The 13,547-nt window shown below is 52.0% G+C and overlaps 5 protein-coding genes across 5 annotated transcripts; 2 read left to right on the forward strand and 3 right to left on the reverse strand.

Moving 5' to 3' along the window:
* Positions 1-299: 299 nt before the first annotated feature.
* Positions 300-1,681, reverse strand: AYO21_07359 (hypothetical protein; the record flags this gene model as incomplete). The annotated part of the gene is made up of 2 exons (XM_022657315.1): positions 300-1,451; positions 1,562-1,681. 2 exons carry the CDS (start codon positions 1,679-1,681, stop codon positions 300-302), a joined length of 1,272 nt encoding a protein of 423 aa, XP_022510328.1.
* A 727-nt stretch (positions 1,682-2,408) lies between these two features.
* AYO21_07360 (hypothetical protein) lies at positions 2,409-4,073 on the reverse strand (the record flags this gene model as incomplete). The annotated part of the gene is made up of 2 exons (XM_022657316.1): positions 2,409-3,861; positions 3,916-4,073. 2 exons carry the CDS (start codon positions 4,071-4,073, stop codon positions 2,409-2,411), a joined length of 1,611 nt encoding a protein of 536 aa, XP_022510329.1.
* Positions 4,074-6,247: 2,174 nt separating this feature from the next.
* Positions 6,248-7,032, reverse strand: AYO21_07361 (protein yop1; the record flags this gene model as incomplete). The annotated part of the gene is made up of 4 exons (XM_022657317.1): positions 6,248-6,429; positions 6,492-6,555; positions 6,610-6,825; positions 6,982-7,032. The coding sequence occupies 4 exons, from the start codon at positions 7,030-7,032 to the stop codon at positions 6,248-6,250; spliced, it is 513 nt and encodes a 170-aa protein (XP_022510330.1).
* A 1,049-nt stretch (positions 7,033-8,081) lies between these two features.
* AYO21_07362 (hypothetical protein) lies at positions 8,082-10,968 on the forward strand (the record flags this gene model as incomplete). The annotated part of the gene is made up of 2 exons (XM_022657318.1): positions 8,082-8,803; positions 8,853-10,968. 2 exons carry the CDS (start codon positions 8,082-8,084, stop codon positions 10,966-10,968), a joined length of 2,838 nt encoding a protein of 945 aa, XP_022510331.1.
* Positions 10,969-11,754: 786 nt separating this feature from the next.
* Positions 11,755-13,485, forward strand: AYO21_07363 (hypothetical protein; the record flags this gene model as incomplete). Its single annotated transcript, XM_022657319.1, has 1 exon — positions 11,755-13,485. One exon carries the CDS (start codon positions 11,755-11,757, stop codon positions 13,483-13,485), a length of 1,731 nt encoding a protein of 576 aa, XP_022510332.1.
* Positions 13,486-13,547: the final 62 nt, after the last annotated feature.

The raw sequence follows: 13,547 nt of genomic DNA on the forward strand, positions 1-13,547 counted from the left end.
GTTGCGGTCATTGTCCCCGTCTCTTCAACATGCTCTATTTCTATCCATGCTTGAGCAATACCTGATAGATACGCTAGCTTTCTCATGACAGCCGCCCGTGCCGTTGAAGATCCTATCTATCTCTCATGTACATTCGTCCCTTTACAAGATCGAATGGTGCAAAATGTGATGTTCTGCGCTCATGACAAAACTTTTCTTTACTTGCAAGTATTCCCATCCCAACCAAAGAGACCTCGGTCCCGATATCAAAGGAGTAAACAATGTAGTCGTCAAAACGCTCCCCCTCTCCTCTGGGTGAGTCACCGCCTAAAGATGCCGGTGGCCCAGCAAAATCTCAAGATGGCAAGACCCCACGCCATGCCCAGGGAGTCCCTGACCAGATTCAACTTGCTGCCCGTCACCTCTCTCCAGCCCACTGCGACCTCGGCCACGGGGATGTCTGCGAACTCGGCTAGCATGAGCATCTCGACGTCGAAGATCCACCCTTCCATGTGCATGTGCGGGACGATGTACGGGAGCGCCGGGCGCGAAAACAGCTTGAAGCCGCATTGTGTGTCCTTGATCCGCGCCGTAGCCGGTGGTGTCATGAGCCAGAGCAACATGTGGAAGCAGCGCATGAGGAAGTTCCGCACTTTCGACCGCTTGACCACCACTTCCGAGTCGACCAGGTGCGCCCGCGACCCGACCGCTATGCCCCTGCCCTCGGCGTCCTCGACCTCTTGACATGCCCTCACCAACTTCTCGAGGTCGGAGAACTTGGATGCTCCGTCCGCGTCTGCGAAAACGACGTATCGCCCGCGGGCGTGGCGCATGCCGTGTGTCACGGCGCCGCCCTTGCCGCGGTTTTCTTCCAGCGAGACCATGCGGATGGATCCTGGAGGGATTTTTACACCCATTGGAGACCGATGGGTCCAGGGGCCCGAGTCACGGCGGGGGTGAGGATGGAGGATGTGTTTGCGAGAGAAGGTCTGGACGATGAGGAGGGTGTCGTCTGTCGAGCCGTCGTCGACGAGGATGATTTCCCAGCCTCGAAGGGGCTCTTGTTGTTTAGATTGCGAAGCACCGCCGTTCGCTTTCCTGCGCCGTGGACCGTTGGCCTGTGTCTGTCCTGCTTCTTTGTCCACCCCGGATGTGGTGGGAGATGTGCCATACTCTGTCTCGAGAAAGTTCACGGCCTCCTCCAACATTCCTGTCAGTCTATCCTCCTCGTTAAACGCCGGGATGACCAGGGTCACGAACAACTCCGCGGGTTCGATCTCCTTCTCCACGTCGATTTCTGTGTCTGGGTCTTCTTGCTTCGCCTTAACATACTTTTGTAGGGCTGCATCGTACCAACACGGCAACGGTTCTGGGTCTGTCACATCGCCCGTCTTGTCAACCGTTGTGAACGTCTTCTCGGACGGGCGGGGTTTTCGTGGATGAGGGACGATGAAGGTAATGAAGATCCATATCTAAGACACCGCGGAGCGAAATCGCAATTGTCAGCAGGAGGTCGAGGACATTGCTGGGAAGCCGCAAGAGGAGGGGTGTGAGACCCAGGCGGATTTTAGGAAATACACACCAGCAACAATACCGCAAAGGCTGCCCAGACCAAGATGAAGGGCAACAGACGCAATTGTAGGAACTTATCGTCTTTGAATACATTGGTGAAGTGACCGCCCATCCCAATAGGTCGTTCCATGGTGACCGCGACTTCATGCGCCCCTTCCCAAAGAGAGGGGGCTTCAGACGCAAGACGAGGAAACACGAATGCGGGCTCCTTTGGGACCTCAGACCTTTTGGAAGAAGACAACAAGTCTCAAGGTAACGTCAAAGCCATAGTAGTACTAGGAATATTGGTACGCAGGCTCGTCGTCATTCGTCGTCGAGCAGAGCGTGAGTAGAGCATACGGCTTTTTGTGTCTCGCACTTGTCCTGCGCATTGACATTCGAGTAAAGGCAAGATGTCAACAATTTTTGGTGGTCGGCAAATCGGCGCAATCATCAGACTCCGCGACCAGGTTTATTCCACACACGAGTATTAAAATAAGCAACTTAATAGCAAATCACACTCGAAGGAGCGGCGCGTGAAACAAGCAAGGCTTTTCGGCTGCAATGTGGGCATTAGGGCTGGTGTTCTGTGCTTTGTATTGCGGAGTCCTGGGATACCATGCATGTGGGATGCAAGGGTTTCCAAAGTTTGGCCATCGGCCACGCTGCGCGCCTCGAGCTTTCTCTACGAGTACGTAGCTCACCATGTCGTAGTATAGATCAGTTTCTGTCTCACTTTCGTAACCACCAGAAAAGCTGAGAGAAATTCCTCTTGATTCAACAAGACCATGACCCTCACCATAGCCGCTGCAACCCAGAACTCGCTTTCCCATCCTGGCTCTCTCAAGGGTATTCAAGACCGAATCCCACCAAGCCGATCACCGCGACGAGAAGCTTGAACTACCCGCGACCTTTGTCCATGCGCTTTCCAATTTGCTCTCGATCAATTCATCGACCGGCTCGGCGCCGACATCACTTACGCCGACGCCGCCAGCCGCCTTCAACCCGCTATCACCAGTATCTGGCCGGTTCTCCTCCAGACTCTGATCCAAGTTGCTGGCATAGATGACAGCGGCGAAAGCTTCGAGCTCCCTGACCTCGGCTTCTGCCGTAGATACATATTCATTGGGTGGGTTGTTCCCATTTCCGATCGCATGTGCCTGGCGTGTTATAATCGCCAGAATGTTGGCAAGCTTGACGCGGGGTTCTCCCGGCACGACTGTGACGGCAGAGTCAAGCTCTTGAATGCGCGGTTGTTGTGCGCTAGACATGGACGAAGATGGGGAGTGTTGCCTGGGTTGTGGATATAGTTGGGCAATAACCCGAGTGTCGAGCAGATGCGAGAACATGGAGTTGAGAAGCAGGGTGTGGATCCTCGTGAATGTTGGCGAGTCAATCAGATCGGCAGTCTCATCGAGAAGCTGCCGCAATGGCCCTGTCGACGTATCGATATGCATTGTGGGTTCTTGACGTTCGCCCTTCTCCGGATCCTGAGTGTGTGAGCCGGGAGATGTTGCAGGGGGAGTGATCACCCCAGACTCTATCAGCACCGTCTCTTCCTCCTCTTTGGGTGGTAACACATAGGGTAGCCATCTGGTGGCATATCTCTCCTGTTCGGAACCGCCCTCGACGCGCTTTCGGACATCAAGAACCAAATCGCTGAGCCGAGCGGCGGTGATTCCTTCACTGGGAGAGATGCCCCCAAATACTTCCTCCACTGCTTCCCTGACCTTTGACATGATCTTTGCATACCCCTTGTGCAGCAGAAACCAGGAAAATGTTAGATATCTCCTATTGGTTTCAAAGTCGTTTCCGAACGCTGCGCCGGAGCTTCCGTCGTCATGATCCTCCAATGAAATCGAGTCCGCTCTCTCGGGTGGTGGCGGCTGGGCCAACGAAATGACCGACGACAGGTAGTTTAGTCGACCCAAGAGGTTCAATTGTATTCGTGTGAGGATTATGAGGAGCGACAGACTGTATATCAGTGTGAATGCTCTTGTGATCGAAGTCACTTTCAATTCGTTCCAAAGTTGGGCCTTTGTCCGGCGAGGCCCCGTTGGCTGACTCGCATCTCCTTGGAACTGGCTGGCATGTATAAAACTCCCCGTCTGGAAGCTTGACATGCTTGCCGTGTCGCCGTCATACATACTTGAGGCTTCGGATTTCCCTTCTCCTGAGGCACGTGCCAATCTTTCGGCCTTCTTCTGTTGCAGTTCATGAGTCAATTGTTCGACCGGAAGATCCTCCAGAATGTTCTCGGTCAGGGTAGGGAGTAACGCGAGGACCGTGATCGTACAATCTGTCTGATTTTGCTCGAATCGTCGACGGATGCTGGGCAAGATGAGATTAGTAGATATTCCGCGAAAGAAGGTGGTATTATCTCACTTCTCCTTTGCGATCTTGTCCATCTGCATGCGCTCTCGCGCTTCATTAATCTTTCCAATGACATACTGGGCTGCCAGATACGTAGCGCCAACAACACCTGCGCCGATGGCTATACCAGTGCGATGCCGCCTGAGCCAGCGACGTGTGGCTGATATCATTTTGATTTTGACCAATGTGAGGGAATCTGTGCACCTTATCTCAGGTACAAGTTGTCCGCTGGATAGGACATGATCGCGAATGGCACAGAGGAAGAGATGGAGGGCTCTGGCTGAGCGTCCCGAGCAAGGTCAGGTACAAGAAGGGAGCAGGCACACTGAAGACGCAGTTTTAGTATTGAGTCAATTGATCACAATTGTCGATGGAGCGGATCAAACTTGTGGCGGTGCCTCGGCTGAAGGCTGGCAGAGCACCTCGTATGGAGTATAGTACCCGAGTAAGAGCATGGGCTTTTTCGGTGCGGGATGGGCTTGGGGGAGAGTCAAGATACAACTGGAGAGCCAATAAATGAATGAGAAGACGGGCCGTAAGCAGGTCGGTGGCAGGTGGTGGCAGGGGATCTGACACGTACAACTACGTAATAATGAGGGCTTTGCTTGGGTCGTTTCAAAGGGGGCCCCAAGGGGGCCTTTCAGCCGGAAGTACGAGGTACCTCGTTGTGCCTACCTCTCCTAGCCGAGAATGGCCTTCCCTGCCCGGCTGGACCCCACCATCGAAGGAACACTCAAAGACTCTTGGATGCACCTCATCGTGGCTTTATTCAAAGAGTCATACCGCTGCGACAAGTCCACCGATGCTGAAGGCACAATTGTTGGAGCCTGTATACAACCATGTCTTGAATAGTCGCTCTGTCCGAGGCGCCACTTAGCTGGCTGCCACCCCCTTTGCTCTCTCCTACCAATACTCCGCTGAGCGTACCACTTGCGAAAAAAACCCCCACCACCTTGAAGTCGAAGTTGATTTCAGTACCGAGTATACTTGCGCACGAAGATTGCTAGTTGCGATCATGGACCAGGGTCATCGCGAATACATCCTGGAGGTGTTCGCAGATCAAACATTTGTCAGGGACATAGTTAAAGGTACGGTGTAGTCTGGCCCCATACTCATGGTTCAGAGGAGCCAGCTCTTCTTCTCTCTGCCTTGGTTGCAAGGAGACTGGGACGACTAACAATTGGTCTCTGCGAACACAGGAGTCCTACACACGATATTCTTCCACCGTTACTTCCCACCAATCCGACCTTCTCTCTATACCCCGAATGCCTCCTCCCTCTCTCACACTCACACTTCGCATTCAACCCAATCTCTTCCCATAACGCTCCCTTCAATCCTCGAGCCACCTGAAATCTCCACAGCAATCGATTCTCATGCAGACCTACTCATATCCCAATTGACACCACAATTCTCAGCGAGCACAACCAGTCCGTCAGCCGCAGCCGGTGGCTCTCGCGGTGAAATTGTAGTGCGATTTTACGATCGCAAGAGAAGAAAAACAGGTATCACGACGGGCTGGTTGGGCCGCTTAGGAGGTGGCGGACAGACAGACGAGGAAGTATGCTGGGAGGAGTGGTGTGTTCAGGTTATTGTTGCAAGACCTAGAAGTGAAGCGGGTAAGGCTACCCTCCTGGCTTTTTGCCATATGCTGTGCGACACAGCTTTCTGTGTTACTAACGATTGGATTCACTGGCAGACCGCATCAAAGTCCGCCGTGCAATGGAATCTTCTCTACAGAAGACAGCGATGAAGATTGTCGCAATAGTAAACAGGGACAAGGATCACATTCCTCCCATTACCACAAGTGATCAGAATCCTTTTCCGTACAGGATATTTGTCAATCCCAAGCAACAGGAAAGTGTGGAACGTGGATTCGTGGGAGGGTGGAATTGAAGCTAGGGAGGTGCAGATCATATCGGCTGGACAAATGCATTCTCCTTAGAGATATAACTTATAGAGCGAACAAAAAGTTGGCTGTTTTTTTTGGAGTTTTCTTCGTTGGTTCCAATTTCAATCGACGCCTTCCTACCCCTGCGATCAGTAACTAGCCTCAACTAATCTCTTGAGAGCCATCGCCACCACCCAAGACGTAAATCAATAGGTCTATCGAGAAAGTTCATAATGATATGATTTAGCCTTCCTGAGCAACTCGTAGGTCATCTCCCTACAAACCGCAGAGAGCACCAGTTCCCATGACTCCACCTCCCACCAGATCTCGTTCTGGAACATGTTCCAGTCATTGTCATAATACCAAAAGCCTTTCCCTTGTGTGCTCAGATCGCATCAAACGGCAGCGATCGCTTTTAACTCTCGCACGAAGTTACGGTGAGATTCTTTGAGCCGTTTACTGGCTTTTGAAAGCAGCATCGGCCTTGCCTCGGACATCAGCAGAGGTGGAGGCTGCTGGTTGCTGGAAGAAACGAGAGAAGATTGGGTGGAGGAAAGACTTGAAGACGATCTGGGCGCCGTTGGTCATTGGGAGGGCCATCCACAAGATGAGGATGAATTTGAAGACGTAGTAGAAGGCTTTTGATGACAGGTGGTTAGTGTGGACATCGAGTGAGGGGCTGCTCTGCGCATCGACTTACGGAACCAGTAGACGGCATTGACCAAACTCTCAAGGACAGTAAGGAAGGCGTACACCACCCAGTACTGGAAAGACGGTCAGAATAGCTGATATCGGAAAGTGTCGGAAAGGAGGCATACCGTCAACCATTGTGTATCATCAACTTTACTGCTACTGAACAGAGCTTCCAGCGAGTAGTACCCCGGGATGATAAAGCCGGCGAAGTTGACCAGGAATTCGCCTCCAATGTTAAAGAAGACGAGGAAGAAGTAGAGGCCGATCAGGCCGAGGAAAGCGTAGACCTTGGGAACGTTGGTCTGTCTCTCGAAATTGTTGAGCATAGGATACTTGGAGAGCTGCAGACACCATCAGTTAGCTCAACCGCGCCAGTCGACATTGTGAGATGGAACGATCATGATGCACTCCTAGAAGGGCTGGACGATGGGAAACGTTGGATTGCAGCAGAAGTTGGCAAAACTGGCAGCCTGGAATTGACATGTGCCTCAACATACTTCCTTATCGATCTGCGAGATCTGATGCTGCGCTTTGTCCTGGAACGACATCTTGACAACAATATGTCGGTATCGCTACGACGAAAGTAGATTGATGTAGTGGGAATGGGGAAATGGAGATGTGCAGATGAATCTGGATTGCTGGGAATATCTCAGTGCGAACAAAATGTGTGAGTGGGAAGAGAGGTGCAGTAGTGGGAGAGGTGATGTAGTTTAAACCCCCAGGGGCAGGAGGTGACGTTGGTCCGTTTGGGTGTCACGGTGCATAGGAGAGCTACGAGTTACGAGGTCCCGGCGACTGACTGGTGGGCAATTGCTTGGTGGCTCAGTGGGTGCTGGAGGTGCCTGCAGACCTAACACGAGGGTCACTCGCAGTGGTGACGGCGCCCAATGTGACAAAAAGGTTCCCGCCTGACCCTGGCACCTGCACCTCATCACTCACCTGGGTTGCTTGTGCTCGTAAATCCAGCTGTGGCTGCACAGTGAGGCGTCCAGCACCCAATCCAACTGGTTGACGTAATACCAAAGATATGAACCCACAACCCACAAGCTCTTGTACCTCGTACATAAGGTGAATTCCCGCTGTGCGCCAATGAGGAGATGGCCCCGTCTGACGGAGAAATATTACAGAGTTTTGCCGTATCCGCTCGCTGTCAGACCGGAGCTCAATGTTTGTCTTGGCGAACTGTTTCTCTGGCAACAACCTTTGTCGAACTCGAATTGGGCTGTTACTCTCAACACAAACCAGCGACATGGACTGACAGCCACCGCGCGTGAAGTGATCCATCGCTGTCGAATTCGCCTCCTACAAAGCGTGACATCTTCCAGCGGCATCTAAGGTTGTCTGTCTATTCTTGCGCTTGCCCAACAGACAAGATACACGTTCGCGAACTGCGATAACAGATCCGATCCACGAACTTCGACGCTCGAAAGCCATGTTGTGATCGGTCAAATTACCAAGCGAGGTTCCGTCTCAACATATCGATAACGAGAAATCCGATATCTTCATCCCGTACACGTGTCAGAGTTTGGGACCAGAATATGTAGGATGAATTGTTTGTTTTTGTCGTGACGTCGTGCTAATTAGCGCACAGTTCCGCATGGCGCAGTCGCCAACCCACATTATGGAGGACACTCCCGATCAACAAGATCCTACACATGCAAATAATGCAAACAATAGAGAAAGACAACGTCCAAAATCTAGAGGCTCGACAACTAGCCTGCAGTCCATTGGCGTGGGCAGCGCCTTTCAACCATCTGCGCATCGACAACACCCGCAACAACAACAACAACAACCGGACGAGCCGAGCATGCCTTTAGACCAAGGCACCTTCTTTATACAACATGGCACTCACCCAGCTGCTGGGATATATGGCCCTAATCCTGAAGACATGCTCATGCACTATCAACACAATATGCCACCGCATCTCCATCAACAACCGATAGACCCTAACACGACAATGCCGCAACAACATGAGATGCGTCCCATGTCACAACAAGCTTTCCAAGAGATGCAACACTACCCTATGCAATATCCCCACGGCCTACCGCCATATGCTGTCGCTCCTCAACATATGCATCATATGCGGCATCATTCTGAACAGTTCGAAGGCTCTCCTGCGCCGGAAGATTCAAACAACGAGAATGGTGGGGCCAAACGAAGGAAGGGCACAGCTTCCAGCGTGGCTAATGACCAGGAACTGCGGCGACTGCTGGCTCAGTACCAGGGAAAAAGTCTGAAAGAAGTTGCCGTGGAAGTACAGAAAAACGAAGGTGCTGGGGGCAAATCTGAGAAGGCAAAACAAGTCTTTGCTATGCTCTGGTAAGTTTTCCATTGAGGAAGCCTACGGCGCCTGTACTTATGTTTGTAGGCTCCAAGAAAACTGTCAGCGGTCATCAAACTCCGTGCGCCGCGATCGTGTGTTTACAAGATACACGGAGCGCTGTGGCAATGAGCGAGTTCCGACGCTAAACCCAGCATCATTCGGCAAACTCGTCCGCATCATCTTTCCAAATGTCCAGACAAGGAGGTTGGGAGTCCGCGGTGAATCGAAATACCACTACGTGGATCTATCGCTAGTGGTTGACGATGATGATCGACAATATTCTTCTGTCCCCGAAAGACCTGGCACATCGAGCGGGAGCCAGCATGAAAGGCAGGCATCAACCCAGGAAGCAAACAAAATATTCAAGGCTACCGTGACTCCTCCCATCGATCGGCCCATGTCACGAGCAACCATGGAGATAGCCGACTTCCCGGCCCCGAGTGCTGCGTTCCTACCCAAGGAAGCTGACCTTGCTGGAGACGAGACACCAGCCCCTATAGAGTCTCAGACTCAGCGGTTGGATTGCAAGTATATTAACACACCGACTATCCGCTTTCCCATCAAATCTATGCCAACGAATGTCGTTGTGGCGCTTCCTTCGATTCGTCGCCATCTCCCTGGCAGCATGGCGACTTACCTGGGAATGCCAACGCTCAATTCCCTTTCTCAGCCACCTGCTTTGTCGCAAGATACACCTATTGACTTTCCAGATATCCATACTTACCTCGAGGGAGAGAATTACGACGCATCTATAGCCAAGGCCTTGTTCCACCTCTACCGCTCATACTGCATCGATGTGATCGACGCCTTCCGCAAATGCAAGGAGAAGCCGTTCTTCAACCACCACTCGGCTTTCAATGGGAAGATGACTGTTCCAGTCTCCAAATTGTTTTCGATGCCCTGCTTGGCTCCCTGGATTCAAGAATGCGATATGCGGATGTACAAGCAGATTGTTCGATTCATTGCTCCTTTGGCAATCCAGAATGTGCCCGAGGTTGTGTGGAATGTGTTCGACCGCATCGGATCAAGACTGGTCGGCCATCTGATCTCAGCGTTTGAAGAAAAATGCCCTGTCCATGTTATTGTGGCGAAGATTGTACCTGCAGCCAGATTTGTGCATGTGCTGAAGAAGCTCAAAGGCGCGAACGCAGCCACATTGCAACTGAGTCGCATGCTTGAAGATCCGCAGCAGAGAACACAGATGTGGCTCGATTTGATGTCCATTGTCGATCCGGATCACCTGCTAGAGGACAGTATGCCACCCCCAGAAAGCCTTGAGAAGATGCTGGGTATGCTCAAGCACGACATGAGACAGCTCGTCGATCCAATCGATGACGCACTGGTCCATGCGGCGGAAGAGGACCAGGCTAGCGCATACGCAACGTTTATCAACGACAGTGCCGACACTTTCGACGGCATTCTCCTTTCGGAACCCAGCGATGAGCCTGTTTCTTTGCTGGAGCGGTGGATAAATTGGCTGGAGAGGCTACCTCAACTTTTCGACGGTCACCACCCTCAGTGCATGATCAACTGCCACACGAGATTCTGGAGAAGTGTCATGACGCAAATGGGGCAAGGTGGTGCTCACAGCTATCAATCATGGTGGTTCGTGGAGTCGTTTACCACGCAAATGCTTGACTGGATGACGCAAATGGAAGGACTGCTGCTGGACTCGCAGAGTCAGAAGTTTGCGGACGTGAGAGAGCAAGAGAAGTGCAAGGAGGCTGAAACCCACCCAGATGCACCTTTTCGTGGCATGAAGAGAAAGAGGGCGGTCCAAGACATCGATGGAGAAGCCAACGCTCCCGCTGGACCTGAGCCGCATAAGTTGGTGAAATTGGAAATGGCGCCGAGCAATTCGCCTACCCTCCCAGCGACAAGTGTCGAGCAGCAAGCGGGTCAGGAAATCGACGACGACGAAACCGACGCAGAACTCGACGAACTCCGACGTGGTGGCCCTTTAGACCTGCCTAGTTTCCACACTGGCCTTAGCAGTCCAGTCAAACAACGCGCAGCCGGCAACCACGACGATAGTGGGATTGACCTTGGGCTTGATGTCGACGTCGAAGCCGAGAAAGAGGCTAGGAAGTTCAACAAGAGAGACTGGCTTCTCAGCAGCGACCCGGCGGACCCAGCCCTGGGATTGGTCGTGTTGGCTTAGACGGTGATCTACTTAATATGTTGAGCGACCAGACGCTTTCAACACCTAATTGGATTTAATTGGAGGATAAGACGATTTGAACGAGCTGCACGATGAGACGACAGGGACGGTTTTTCGGGGGAACGGTCCATGGGTATTCCTAGTGGCGGCATGGGATGTGGTTTTCAGGGTACATTTCTTCGCGGCGAGAGAATCCTGCTCGAAGCACTTGTTGGTTGACCAAAACATGGTTGGTATGATGGAGGTTGGCTTTCTTTTTCTCTGTCGTTTGATACCCGGGATCTGCAGTAACGGGTTGGTTGTATCTTCTTGCGCCTGCGACTTGATGGCCGGGTTTACATTTCAGTGTGTTGGATTTTGTGTGAATTGGTTCTTCATGGGGTGGCCAGATCCTTTGTTTTTTTTTTTTTTTTTTTTGGTGGCAACTGATTGGAGAGCGAATTCCCTCTTTGTTAGTCCTGAGGTATTTAGAGGCGTTGATTGCAGGAGAATAGTAACGATGGTGTTGATGGCGTTGAAAAAGGCTGAAATGAAAGGTGGAGTAGCAGATGCGGTTAAAGCAGCGTGTGCAACTTTCTACTTTACAATACCATGTAATAATCGACCAAGTCACTTGAGTACCGCCCACCGCATCCTCTCATCGTCCATGTCCACTCACCAGCTGCTTCACTAAACCTGTGCATCCAACGCTCTGGAACCTAGGTATCGTACTCCCTGTGCTGAGAACATCTCCTCCTTGTACACTGACACCCTCTGCACCCAAGACCGTGACTGACAGTAATAGCAATGGCCAGGAAAACAAAACCATCCAACAATGCAACGGTACAGAGAACCACGGCCTCTCACAATTCTCCAGTGCCTCCTTCACCACAGATAGACCCGTCTTCGACAGACAAGCGTCCTAGATCCATTGTCGGAACATTGACTGACACACGGGTGCAAAGGGCACTACAACTTGTTCTCCTTGCGGCCCTATATGCTCCTCTATCCCAGTTGAACCTGTCACCTGTGTACGGAGACATACCAGCGGCTTTGTACCATCGATATGGCCTCACTGCTTCCTTCATGCTCGCCTTCGCGGTCCGAGGCTACCTCCCATATTGGGTTGCACGGTCCATCACCCCATTCTGTTTCTGGATCCCAAGCATCCAATTCATCCTCTTCAGATTCAGTTCGACTCTCGGTAATCCGCTAGGTCCTCTGATTACCGAGCTTCTGACTTGTTATCCTCTTGTGTTGTTGTCCACATACTTTGCGATGCAATACCTTGACGAGACCTTCAGCTCTGGCCGGTTGGACTCGTCGTTGGGAGAGGCTGTGCCATCGATGGGACTGTTCATGCTCTTCTCCGTCCTTCACAGAGCTTGCAAAGGATTCGTCTCGTTACTTCTCGGACGTGGTTTTCTTACTTCACGGGTCGGCATGCAGCTGGTCGTGGCTTCGCTATATGGAATGGTCCTGCCTAACAGCTTTCTGTGGCCCTCACTCCCGTCGGTTGCTTTTACCATGGTGGCAAACCCCCACTGCTCCCTTTCACGAACTACCGAGGTGCTCAATAACACCCTGGCGCTCTACAATTATACCTTACTGGAACGGAAAGAGTCGATCACAGGCTATATTTCAGTCTTGGAGGACAACCAGAGAGGCTTCCGTGTGATGAGGTGTGATCACAGCCTCCTAGGCGGACAATGGAAGCTTCCACCCTCCAAGAGGGTCCAGAGAAGAGTCGCGGAACCCATCTATTCCGTCTTTGTGATGCTTGAAGCTGTACGACTTGTTGAGGGCACATCTCCTGGCCCACGCAAAACCGCTCTGAACATCGGCCTCGGAGTTGGAACCGCACCCTCGGCCTTGATTCAGCATGGGGTGAATACAACCGTCATGGAACTTGATCCGGTCGTCCATGACTTCGCCGTCAAGTACTTCAACTTTCCCCATAATCATACATATTATCTCGGCGACGCTGTCCACGCGGTCACTACAGCGAACTCGACGGAGGCAGACTCATACGATTACATTATTCACGACGTCTTCACTGGTGGAGCTGAGCCTGTGGAACTCTTCACCGTTGAATTCCTCTCGGGTTTGCACATGCTTTTGAAACCAGATGGAGTCATAGCCATCAACTACGCAGGAGATCTCGCAATGCCTGTATCCTCGCTCATCTATCGGACAATCACATCAGTATTCCCTTCCTGCCGGGTTTTCAGGGAAGACGAAGCACCCACGCCAGGGGCCAAGGCAGTCGACTTCACGAATATGGTTTTCTTCTGCACGAAGAGGCAGGCAGCGATCACATTTCGGAAACCTGTCACAGCAGATTTTCTGGGGAGTGGTGCCCGGCAGGAGTTTCTGGTGCCGCAACACGAGATCAGCCCCGATGAATTTGATAAAGAGGGCGCTGTTCTCAGGAGAGGACAGACGAAGGAACTCGAGAAATGGCAGTCGCAAAGTTCATTGGGCCACTGGACGGTAATGAGAACAGTGTTGCCAGATGTTATTTGGGAGAACTGGTGACTCGTGCCATGACAAGTCAGGGAGCTTATTGTTCACAAAACAGCGCGACAGTGGTGACGGGT

The sequence above is a fragment of the Fonsecaea monophora genome, assembly GCF_001642475.1.
Source record: "Fonsecaea monophora strain CBS 269.37 chromosome Unknown Scaff56, whole genome shotgun sequence".
Taxonomy (NCBI): domain Eukaryota; kingdom Fungi; phylum Ascomycota; class Eurotiomycetes; order Chaetothyriales; family Herpotrichiellaceae; genus Fonsecaea; species Fonsecaea monophora.